This window comes from Condylura cristata, unplaced genomic scaffold, assembly GCF_000260355.1.
Source record: "Condylura cristata isolate star-nosed mole 26May11 unplaced genomic scaffold, ConCri1.0 scaffold00002, whole genome shotgun sequence".
In the NCBI taxonomy this organism is placed as follows: domain Eukaryota; kingdom Metazoa; phylum Chordata; class Mammalia; order Eulipotyphla; family Talpidae; genus Condylura; species Condylura cristata.
Window position 1 is genome coordinate 52803009 of NW_004567103.1, and position 12618 is coordinate 52815626.

Below are 12618 nucleotides of genomic sequence, written 5' to 3' on the forward strand. Positions count from 1 at the left end.
AAAAAACTAAGCTATGTGGCATGTTACACCTGAGAGAGAGAAAAAAAGTTACCACCAAAAATAAAGAGACAGCATTTGAAAATATGAAAGCAAACAGAAGGAGTAACAATGCTTCCAGTAAAGGGAAAAGGAAAAAATTGCTTGAACCATCTCAAATTATGTATGGAGCCTGAGGAAGACATTAAAGGACATTTCCTCAGAGACAAAACATAAAGGGAAAAAACAAAGGAGAATTAAATGCACAGAGTTGCCAGGAAGTGGAAAGTCAGCTTAGAGGACACAGTGAAAGCAATACAGGAAATGGCCTTGAGGTGAGGGAAAGGAAACACCAATCCTGCAGAGCCTTTGTAATTGCCTTCAATTATAGGGAGGCTGGTGCACATATTCCCTAAAGAGAGCCCCACCCAAGGGTATATGATTTTCTACTCACACATTGCTTGGAGAGAGACAAGCTGTCAAAAACCATAAAGAACCATTTTAAGAAATAAATTGAAGCTTTCATCTCTTCAAAGATGTGTGATTAGAAAGATAAATCATATAGCTTTTTCAAATTACAACCATAAAAATAAAAAATATTATTATATAAATCCTACTTGCATGTAATGAGATAGCGTCTACAAGACTGAGTCTTGATATTTTTATTTCCATCTTGAACTTGAAGCTTTCAACAAGCTCATTTGGAAGGGACAACTGACAGTTTTCTTATTAGAAGAACCCACAAGTGCATTTTATGCACAGCAGAATAAAGACTCGGCTTAAGATTAAATGAAACAGCGTATCATCCACTGTTCTGGTTTAATAGTAATGATGTTCATCAGTAACTACAAAGAAATTGAATTAACTGGCACTTTTACATCCAAAGGTATTCAAAATATTGGATCTTAAGACAGCAATTTCTGACAAAAGAAATGGTCTCTCTCTACGTATACGTATACATCATTCAGTTTTGTGATCCCATGCAAGCACTTTTCACTAACCTTCCAGTTCGCTGGAGTTCAGGTCCACTGTGTCCTCCGTGGGGCTCTGCTTCCCCATGAGCTGCTGTTCCATTTGGTACAGCAGGGATCTTCCTCTTCTCCTGTAGGAAGATTTTCAGTTTTGATATATGTCTTAATCTTACTTGTTAAATAATAAAAAACAATGTTTTTCCCTTCAGGCAATATGCAGGATGGAAAAGAACCTAGGCACTATTTCCTATTTGCTGCATGAGCTAATGAACCACATTTGGCCTCCAAAAGCTTCATTTTCCCCTTCTTTTTACTTGGGATATTAATAGTACCTATCCATGTGGAGGAGGTAATTAAATAATGTGATGGGCATATATTCATTCTTTTAAGTGTTTCTTAAAAGTATTCATTCCTTTAAGTATTTATTGAGTGCCTAGTATATGTCTTTCATTGTTATGGATAATAGAGATGCAAAAGTTAGCAACCAAAAACCTATTTTTAGTGAAAATAAACAACAAACCCCTAATGTCAGGTAGAAATAGAGCAATAAAGAAAAATGAAGAGAAGAGGAAAAAAAGAGATTAGGTTTATGGTAGATTTGGGTGAAAAGGTGTTAGTTATGAATGGTAATGTTATATGCCTGAAATAGTTTTGAAATATAAGTCTCCCCAAGATACACTGATAAGTACATCTCCCAAGATGTCCAGACAGTCATATGAAGGCAGTATTTACATTATAATAGAGAAATGTTGTTTGAAGAGAGATATATGACAATTCCAATGGATATTCTGAGGAACACAGAAATTAATTTTTGCTCAGAAACACAGTATTCTGATGTTTCAAAACAAGCCAATTGGTGACTTGATTACTCAAATTATATAATTGATAAATTCAATAGAACTCCAACTTATGTTAGATACCAGGTCAGCCACTGTCTAGTAGGCTGTGGAGCTTACATTCTCCGAAGTGAGAAGTGAAAGCAAAAAAATAAGTACATTAATTATCTAGTGCATTAGAAAGATTAAAATTTTTGAAAAATAAAGATGTACAGCAGAGTAAGAGGGAAGCCTCGTTATGGGGTAGGTGTATGTATGTATGTGGGGGAGGGAGGAGTGGCAATTATAAATAGTGAGGAAAGATCAGTGAGAACATAATACTTGAGCAATAACCTTCAGGAGGTGAGGGAGTTAATCATAAAGATAGCTGGGGGTATATCCAGCAAAAATAGTAGTGGGATAGTGTTAAGGCTGGAGTATGGGTGGACGGTCTGAAGAATAGCAAGTAGGTCATTATAGATGAAGACTGATGGAGGAAGTGGTTGATGGTTCCTGAGAGGTCCAGGAAGGCCAGACCACACAGCTTTGATATACCATTCTGAGTATTTGGCTATTATTTCTCAGTGAAATGAGGAACCCTTCCCTGTTTTTGCAGAATGGAGCAGTAAGACCTTATTTGCAGTAAACTCTGCTCACTGTGTTGAAGCCAGATTCTTGGAATCAAAGGCAGAAACAAGGAGCCTAGTTCATTAATTCAGAAGAAAGATGATGAAGGCAGAAATGGGGGTAGTGGCAGTGGCAATAAAGATTGTGGGTCAGGGTGAGGAAGGACACGCTGAAGTTTTGAGGAAAGAATAGAGGGATGGAGTAGCCACTTAAAGAGAATGACTGGAGTAGGGAAGTATAATATGAGTAGCAATACTCAGGGCCAACTTGATGTATGTATGTGGTTATGAAATATGTGAGATCAGTCAGTGTACTTAAAGTTTTCCCTCTGCCAGCTTGGCTGCATTGGTATAGGTATTGAGGAGTTGCACACAGTGTTGTGGTTTCCACAATAAGTAAATTATATGAGAGAAAATAAAGCTGAAGACACACACAAAAGAGTGACAATATCACAGTGACTCTAATGACAAAGTTTCAGTGAATATTTTCAGGTTATGACTCGTTATTCATCTATTAGCTAAAAGAAAAAGTATTAAAAATTCTGTATTTCACACATTTCAACAGTAAAAACCTTGGAAATTATACCATTCAGTTATAGCATACATTTAAAATGCACTATTTTGATAAACTGTATAAAATTTACCAAATATTGCATGGGTTAAGGCCCTCCCCCAATAAGAACAGTGTCTCTCTGTGGGGAAGGAGGAATGCAAATATCTAGAATGCTCACATCTGTGAAATCTTGCAGGTGAGCAAACAATGAATGTTCTATTTTATCAATGTATGAAATATTTCATAATTAAAGGTAAAATATATGTATTATAAAAAATTGAAAAAACTAATGTTATAAAGAAGCAGAGAGTGTAACAAATTTAAACTTATCATATAAAACTGTGCTAGTATGATAGCCAGACCTACCTAAGGCTATTTAAGCATAAATTAAAATTGAAACACAGTTCCTCGGTTGCCACTGTCACATTCCTAAAACTCAATAATGAATTGGATTAATAGAGAAAGTACATATTCTGTCATTGCAGAAAGTTCGGAACATCAGTTCAGTTTAAGGCACCTGCTCACACTCACACAAACATAACAGAATCCAGGTGCCTTGATTCTTAATTCAATGTTCTTTCTGCTACTGCCTCTCAATACTCAGATAACAGGCAGATTGACTAAAATACACTGCTGAGGAGAGCAGAGGGTGGGTCAAGGAGAGGTCTGCTGCGCCATGTGGGTCACATCCCTGGCCAGGGATCTAAGTTGTGCTTCAGTGGCTGCAGACAGCCTCACAGTGCCGTGCTTTAACCTCTTGTGCCACCAGGGAGGGTCCTCAATTACTAATCCTTATTTTTAAAGGCTCACAAAATAATTTATAAAATAGAGCTATCATGCCCCAGCTTGCCTCCAAATCATTTCTCAAAGGCAAGGTGCTTCACAAAATATCGATGTTGACAAGTGACTTTCAAAAATCTTACTCTAACTATATGAATATATTGCCAAATAGCATGAGCTAAGAGCTTCTCATTACATCAGGAAGCATTAAACTGACTTTTCTAATAAAGGCACATAAAATATTGTAAGAGAAAAAAAGTATATAAAAGTACAAAAAATAAGATTATCTGTAACCTTTAAAATTACTGACTCCTGACACTGCTTTTATTTTGGTAGTAGATCAATTGAAACTATATGACTACAGTTACAGAATCAAAAAAAAAACCAAATATTTTTTTAATTAGCTTTTTATATAGCTTCAGAATGAAAATATAGAAATGAGACATCAGGCAACAGTCTACTTTTCTTATCTGGACAATGGTATTGAGATGATCATTTTTTATATATATAATACTATAGTTTATTTTTACATCATTTTGTACATTTTTTTTCCCAAAATGACCTTTTTAAATGTTCATGGTTGAGTGGTACACCTGCTCATTTGTACACCTCGGACCAACCAGAAAAACTTCTAAATCCAGGTCTGAATAATAAAATTAGCCCATCTGTTACTTCAACTAGAACAGCAGGATCAGACAAAGCCTGGACTCCCAACAGACAAGAGCCAATGACAAGACTGAGTAATGATAACTAGCAGTAGGAATAGAGGTGGTGATAAGAAAGTGGAGTCAGCAAACTTTTAGCTATTACTCTAAGCTTAGTTATGTCTGCAATAAGAAAATGATGCCTAAATAATATCAACAGTCCTTATTTCTATATGGATTGCATAGTGAATAAAGGCACATTAGACATTTACAGACACAATAACAATTTTTATAATTTTGTACAATAAGCCAATATAAAACAATGTAAACATAAGAATTATAACAGAGCCTCCCTGGTGGCACAAGGGGTTAAGAGCCAGCACATGAAGCTATCTGTCAGCTAACTGCAGCACCAATTCGAATCCCCATTCAAGGAGATAACCCACATGGTGCAGCAGACCTCTCCTGTTTCACCCCTGCTCCCCTCAGCAGTGTGTATTTCAATAGTCAACCTGTTCTGTTCCTCACTCTGTCTCTGGGGAATCCTCTCACTTCCCAGACCACTGGCCTACACCCCAACTCTTGTATGTGTAAATAAATAAATCTTTTTAAAAAAACAATTAGAACAAAAAGTTCTTCCCAGTAATACATGTGCTCAGCAGTCATAGGAGATTCCTATATAATACACTTAGTAAAGACTTTGCATTTTTGTAATACAAGCCAAATTCAAAGTGATATAAAAGAATATAGAAAAATGTTTTTTTCTCAAATCACATTTTATAAATTTATAAAATTTTAATTTTTCTCTAGTACTTATCTCTTAAAGTGTATCTACAATTTTTGAGGGCTATTTGATTTAACAGGGTATCATTAAAACATCAGATCTCTCAGAGAAGTGTGCTGGGTAAAGTTAAGGGAGACTTTGTAACTTCATCTCCCTGCCTCAGAGGCTATATGAAGGTATTTTAATGAGTTAAGCTATTTTAGCCATGTATTTAAAAAGTCATGGAGTTTTAAGGAATATTTTCAAATATACATACCTGGGAAGGAACATTTTTGGGAGGTTCTATTCGAATGCTTGGATCCCATTCTCCAGGAGGGAGAACAGTTACCTGATCCAGAAATTCATCAATTCCTGACACCAAGTCATTACGATCTTTAGCTTTGTAAGCAACATCATGAAATACCTATACAAGTAAAAGAAATGTCAATTATAGATTAAAAAGTCATTATAGAAATTTAGTATGCTGTTTTCTTTTCCCAGCTATTTCACATGTGATTATAATAATTTTAAGAAATAGCCAGCTTTAACTAAAGTTTTTGAAATAAAACAATATAGCTTAGTTTACTCCATGAAAGTGCACAGATATGTATTTTTCTTAATATGCCAGAATGAATGTTTAAATTTCTACAGGCAAGAATAAGAGAAATGGAAATGATGATGAATGGAAACTCATTAAAATAGAATTAGCGATTCAAAATAGGCATAACTTAAGTGTAGGCAAATCAAACTTTTTGAAACTCTTGCTTAAAAATAGATTTAAAATGTTGTGAAGTATATTAAAAATTTCAGCATATTTATACCCTGGCATATATAAATTTAAAATATTAATATTTCTTTCACTGATAAATAGTAATAATGTTACATGTTAGTATTTTCTTGGTATATACCATATAGAGAGAATACAGCATTGAAAATATGATTTATATTCACACATACACACACACACATAAATACACACATGCCATGGTAGTCATTCAGGTTACTGACAGAGAACTCAGCTCTTCTTCTAGACCCAGGATAGGACTGCACTGCTTGTCTTCTTTGATACTGAGGTGTGTATATGTCACTTTCGAATGGAAGTTTTAAGGGCAAGTCACCTTTTATAAGGTAACCAAAGTTACTTTAATTAAAAAAGCAAAATTACATGCTTTATCTCTAGTGATACTTGACAAAATGAGAGAAAATAGATTATTGAAGGTATTGTAGGATGAGTAGCACATTTAGTCATTAAGTCATTAAAAATAAAATATTTATTAAATCCTGACATTAAGACGCATGCTAAGTTTGAAGATACACAAGAAGATGATGGTCATAATCAGTTATCAGTACAGGGAGGAAAAAATCAGAGCTTAGTCAAAAAGTATTTGAACAGCTGACAAAATCAGGGCACATAAATGAATATTAAAGAGTAGCTGTTCAAATGGAATTTAATTTCTTAAAGCAATCCAATTAACTATTTTCTTAACCAGAGTAAGCTATGAATCAACATGTTACATCTTATTGTTAACAAGTATTCAGTAGCCTTCAAAGCAATTAGATAGGGACAAAATCTCTTGTTATAAAGTATTTAAGTGGTTTTATGATGTTCGATGTCTAGGCTATTCAAATTAACATGTCCTATTATAATTAGCAACTCTCATCTTTTGGGGTAACTTCCTGGATGAGATGTGGAAATATAACAGACAGTGTAGGAAAGTGACAATACTCAAATGGTGGAATACAAATCACATTGTCATTTATTTTGCAATATTGTAAATATGCATGTCTTCTCATAAGGTGTTCTAAAGAGGAGGCTTATGGGCTCCATGAAGCAATTTTTTTTACTCTCATTTTCTCCTAGTATTCTTTGATAGATCAAATTACCAAAAATAGTTGACTAAGTAGTATCCTTACAAAATATATGTCCACTTAAACCTTAGAATATGAATTTATTTGGAATAAGGTTCTTTGCAGATACAATTAAGGTAAGCATCTCAAAATGAAATATTACCCAACTATAGGTATTCACATAAGAAACAGAAAAGAAGGCAGAGTGACAGAGGGAAAGGCCACATGAAGATGGAGGCAGCAATTGGAATTTTGCTACCATACATCACTAGACAGAACTCCATACGCCATTAGGAGGATCTCCATACACCACTAGAAGCTGGAGGAGTCAAGGAGAGAATTTCCCCCCTAGACTTTTCAGAGAGAATGTAATATAGTCGTGCTGACACCTTGATTCAGACTTCTTACTCCCCCAAATATGAGAAAATACAGTACTCTTTGTTTTAGTTGGCCAGTTTGTGATAATTTTTTATTGCAGTCATTGGAAATTAATAGTGTGATTCTGTAGGTTCTTTCTGAAACTGATTTTCAAAACTGTCTTTCTCCAAGCTTTGTTTTCATATGTGGCAACAATGAAACATAATTTAAACACATATTTAATAAAGAATTTTATATCAAATCTCAAGCAAGAGAAAATTTTCAGATTTTATAAACCTAGGGAAATTTGTTTATGATATAAATTCACTCTTTTTATAGATTCCCAGGTATCCAAAATCATGCATTTCCATGAATCCATTATTAAATTATTTAGATGAGACTAAAAAAATATATAATCCCATTTGCTCTTTACTACTTAATTTTAACTATGGCTCATCTTTGACCACTTGCATCTGTTGTTATTGAATAATAAAAACAATAAAACAGTAAAAATATATGGCTACAATGTGTTGGGGAACATAAAACTCTCCATTTTATGTTCTTATTTTTATGATCTTACATTTTTTGAGGCATATACCTCTTTAAGGACATGATAAGAAATTTTCCAGTCCAAAAATATCTATATACATTATTTTTTTCTTAAAGTCTGTTTGCTGTGTCAGAAAGGTCACAGGTCCTTTGAAATCCATCATAGCTCCTATATGGGGTCCCAGGGTAAGAACCCTACTTTGAAGTAGTTATAAAAAGCATTTTTGTGTCTTCTATACAATTCAGGAAAAGAGCCATTGTTTTTTCTTGAGATTTTAACATTATTTTACCTTCCAAAAGATTTACTATGATGTTAACAATGATGATCACCTTTGTAGCACATATACTACAAGGTGAATGCTATAGTATTCTAGTCACTAAATAATAAATTTTCTTTAGAACCTGAGGTTTTTGAACATTTTAGTTATATGTGTGAATTTATTACCCCTTTCAAATAAATTATTCCAAAGGAAATATTATAAAGAAAGCATAGAAAATGAGGAATTCAGTACCCAGAAATTTAATTCACAGAAAATTTTCATGGATAAAGTAACTCTAAAAGATAGGTGTACCTAGTGGGGAAAAGTACCCTATGAAACTTGAATAAATACCTCATCTGTCATTAGGGTTGCAATTGATCTTCCAATCTCATGGTACTGTTGACCCTTTCCAAGGGGTCCCAGAAGAATGAACAAAAATCTGTAATTAAGAAGAAAAAAACACCAATGTTTCAACGAAGAAATATAAAAAGGTTTTAATAGTACAGACTCACTGATCTCAAAGAAAATAATGAAGATGGGGATTTTGATACAAAGTACTTCCATATTTTTTACAAGTTACTATTTTGAAATACTCTACAGTGATTAACTCATATTTAAGGTCCTTGAACAATGGAAATACATAATTTTGAGCTCAGTGTTCCTCCTATTTAGTCATTCATGGAGTCTATTCAGTGCTTATAAGCAGTCTGAGGATCCTTAATGCTTAGAAAAGGAAGGTAGAATAAGTAACATCTGATTAAATCTTTCTAAAATGAAAGAAAGAAAACTCAGCAATATACAAATTATAATAGAAAGACATAAACTAGTAGTGAAAACTAAGAAAGGACATACAGTCAAAGAAACAGTAGGCACGTAAAATTTACAAGAAATAGAAAAAAATTATCAGGAATCAAAGATTAGCTAGAAGAAAATGAAGAATTAATTAACTATTAATTCCAATGCTAGAGGAATAAAAATAGCATCTAAATTAGAATGTAAGCTTGGCAAATTCATCACCACAACTGGAACTGATTATGAAATCAATACATGCTCTAACTTTGGAGAACTGGTAATTGTCCTGTCTCTAAAAAGTTTAGCACTGCAGGGAAATTGTAAAAATTAAAGAATGCCTTATATTTTGCAATATAAGTTCATAGTGTTAATTTGTTAAATGGTTTATGCTAGTAAGTATGAAAACTAATGTTTTATTCATTGTACTGAGTTATTATAATCTATACTTCATGTAGTTACAAAATTTAGAGATTGTGCATATTTTCACATGAAGCACATATTACAGTCTTATTGTGTCTGAGATCAGCTTATGTGTGTCAGTTGAAACTGAATTGAAGTCGATTTGTACTATATAGTAGTGTCCACTACACATTTAAAACAGAATAGTTAAATGTGATGGCAGATCTTTTATCAACTATAATAATGTTAAGAAATTTCTTAATGTACATTTTGCTATTTTTCAGTTTTCCATTCCATGGACTATTTATAATGTTCTAAAAGATTATTTTCTGACAGTTCTACTATGTATTGCTGTTACATTCGTAGTGTGCTCTTTTGTCCTCTTAAGAGAAAATAATTAGGAACATTGAATAGCTTTTTAAATTCTATTTATCTAGCTAATCTTCTCCATTTTTCACCTTTCCCAACTAAATATTACAGTCTTTTTAATCTTTTCTTATACAGTGGCTCCACTGTGCCCCTAATTTTTCCTCTCTTGTACTCTACACTTATTTTGCTATCTCAGTATGAAATGAGGTCACCTAAACCCTGACAGTTTTTAAAATAAGAGTATATTACCCCATTATAGCTTTTCTCTACTTCTGAGATTCTTTTCTTTTCTTTGAAATATAGGAACTATCATGGCCAAAAATAACCATCACTTATTCAGAATTTATCACTCCTTTCTAAATGCTGGAATAAGAAAACATTGCTTGGAAGAATAAAAAGGAATTTTCAACTACTAAAATGAACCCTCTATAATTAGTAGGTTTGACATCTTAAATCTGAAACCTAAATTCCCAGAAACTCTGAATAGGATATACATTGTACACAGAAAACCACAGGTTTAATGATATGGTCAGAAGCCACTTTAATATACTCACTTCATCCTTACATTTTAAAATAAAAGTTGACATATATCAAAAATCTCAGTAACTCATCAATAGTATGGAGTGACACATTTCTATAAATTGAATAGTAACGATTTTCTTTCCTCAAGTCACAAATTTAGGCATACATACTTGAGCACTAAATTCATTTCAATAAGTTCAGTCCTTAAAAAAGAAGATCTCTCCTAAATAATAATAATAATAATGAACAACTATATACCAGAGATATTTTATGGGGATAGAGTGAGGAATGGGATCAAAAATGAGAGCAGGGAAGTACACTGGACTGTGGTGATGGCACAGGGGTGATCTGGTGATGGGAAAACCCTGGGAATTATAGCTGAGATGGGAAATAGCACAAAATGATGTAAAAATAAACTACTATCTTATTTTTCTTTAAAAAAAGACCTCTCCTGACTAAACTACTCTGTTTTTGGAATATCTCATCCATAATCAAAGCATAGAGTGATATAATCTGATGTTTTAAGGTCAAGGTCCACAAAGGACACATTTTCTATGCTGTCACAGCACCTGAACTTTTTATCACTTTAACCTGGTTAACACATTCAGTGTTTGGAAGGAGACATACCAGGTAGAGTAGAAGTAGGGTCCAAGACATGTGTGTTTTGCTATGGGTATAGTGTTAGAGTAAAAGCCTATCTATATACAGGAAATATTTGATAAAGAGAAAATAACAAGTTCCTCTGGAAGAAGATTTTTTTCCCACAAAAAAATAGTTTAAGTGAAATGAAGATGTTCTCATCATTTTTACCTGGTTGGGATTGGGACTTCTGCCAGTCCCTGAAGCAAAACAGCTGGAGATAACCTCACAAATGCAACTACAGTTCGATCCAAGAACTCCAATTCCCCAACTAAGATGTTTGAAGCTTCAGCACCTGGAGGTATCTTTTTCATGAAATGCAGATCAACCTGAAAGCATCACAAAGTAAAATAAGGCTTATCAACATTGGATAAATTTGCAGACTCATGTCCTCACACAGTATGTCACATAAAGTAATACATCAATAAATAGAGTTTAACTAAACATAGCTCCAATAGAGTTTAAGTGAATTTTTAAAATAGCTGAATTTACCCTTTAAAAATGTTCTTGTATATCTACTTTTTCATCAATAGTCTAAATATTCTGATTCTCTTCACAGTATTTTTAAAAGAAGCTTCTTCAGCATCAGCAAGTGAAACTTTCCAGAAAAGAGCATGTGTTCAATTAAATCATAACTTAATTAGTATTTGCAAATAGATTTAAATATTTTTACACTACATTATCTTAATTTTGTGTACAATATATTATAATTGTGTACAATACATCACAATCAAGATATGCCTATTTCAAAAGAAATACAATCATGCTTCTGGTTACAGTATAAATAAATGATGACTTTCTTGTCCACATATATTCTAGTTGTTCCATATTTTTTACCATCTACATTTGGCCTTTAATTTTCATTTCTCTTCAGAGAGTTTAGATGTGGTACAGTGAAAAAAATAATAAAATACGAACATTTGGAGTTGCTAAAGATTCATAGTTGAATTTCTGATATGAAATGTTTGTGATTAAAATGAACACACACAAATAAGAGAGATAATTAGCAAGAAGAAATGCTCCCAGTAAAGGGTGAGTCTGAACAATGGATGTAAAATATTCACAATACTAAATGTCAATTTTTAATTCACAGCCCTTCACTGAAAACCAAACAATGGCTTTAAAGTCAGATTTACTTCTTGTTTATAAATGATTTGGGAGTGCTTTCTGTGGAAATGTCTTTGTAGGAAGAATAGGAGTTGTTACAGTCATTGTTTTATAAAATGGGCCCAAAGGTCAAAATGTGAATGGCCAGAAGAGAAAAAAAGAGCTTTGGCAAACATGGATAAGACTGAGACTTTTGGGGTTAATTCCTCTGCAAATTTAAGGATTTGCAACTATCTTCTCTAAGAAGTTTAAATGAAAAAAATTTAAACTTGTGGAAGGACTACCTTAGAAATATATAGCCAGATTTGAGTGACTACATTAAATATGTTGCTTTCTGAAAGCAAACTTCAGTACAGCTATTTAGGAGGTTTAACTATTTAATTTTTCTGTAAAATAAATGTACCATGAAACATGAAATCCATCATGTGGATTATGCATTTTACACAAGGATTAAATATAACAATAATCTGTAGCGCACCATCAAAAATATCACGTAGAACCGATGTTTTATTTTAGATAAAAATAACATTGATTTAACACAGTAAATCTATCTATGAAAATTGTAACAAGTATTATAAATTCTAAAGTTTTTGACCTATGAATATACTTGAAAATGTAAATTTATAAACTCACAAGGTAAGTTTAAAT

The 12618-nt window shown here is 33.0% G+C and overlaps 1 protein-coding gene across 2 annotated transcripts in view; it reads right to left on the reverse strand.

The window, feature by feature from the left end:
- The window catches only part of SLC4A10 (solute carrier family 4, sodium bicarbonate transporter, member 10), a 252551-nt gene that overhangs the window by 70533 nt on the left and 169400 nt on the right, over positions 1 to 12618 (reverse strand). For both annotated transcript variants that reach the window (XM_004674608.2, XM_004674607.2), the window contains 4 exons: positions 11035 to 11192; positions 8494 to 8581; positions 5406 to 5552; positions 978 to 1078 (listed from right to left, as the gene is read on the reverse strand). In XM_004674608.2, the coding sequence (XP_004674665.1) occupies positions 978 to 1078; positions 5406 to 5552; positions 8494 to 8581; positions 11035 to 11192 (494 nt within the window). The remainder of the gene's footprint in view (positions 1 to 977; positions 1079 to 5405; positions 5553 to 8493; positions 8582 to 11034; positions 11193 to 12618) is intronic.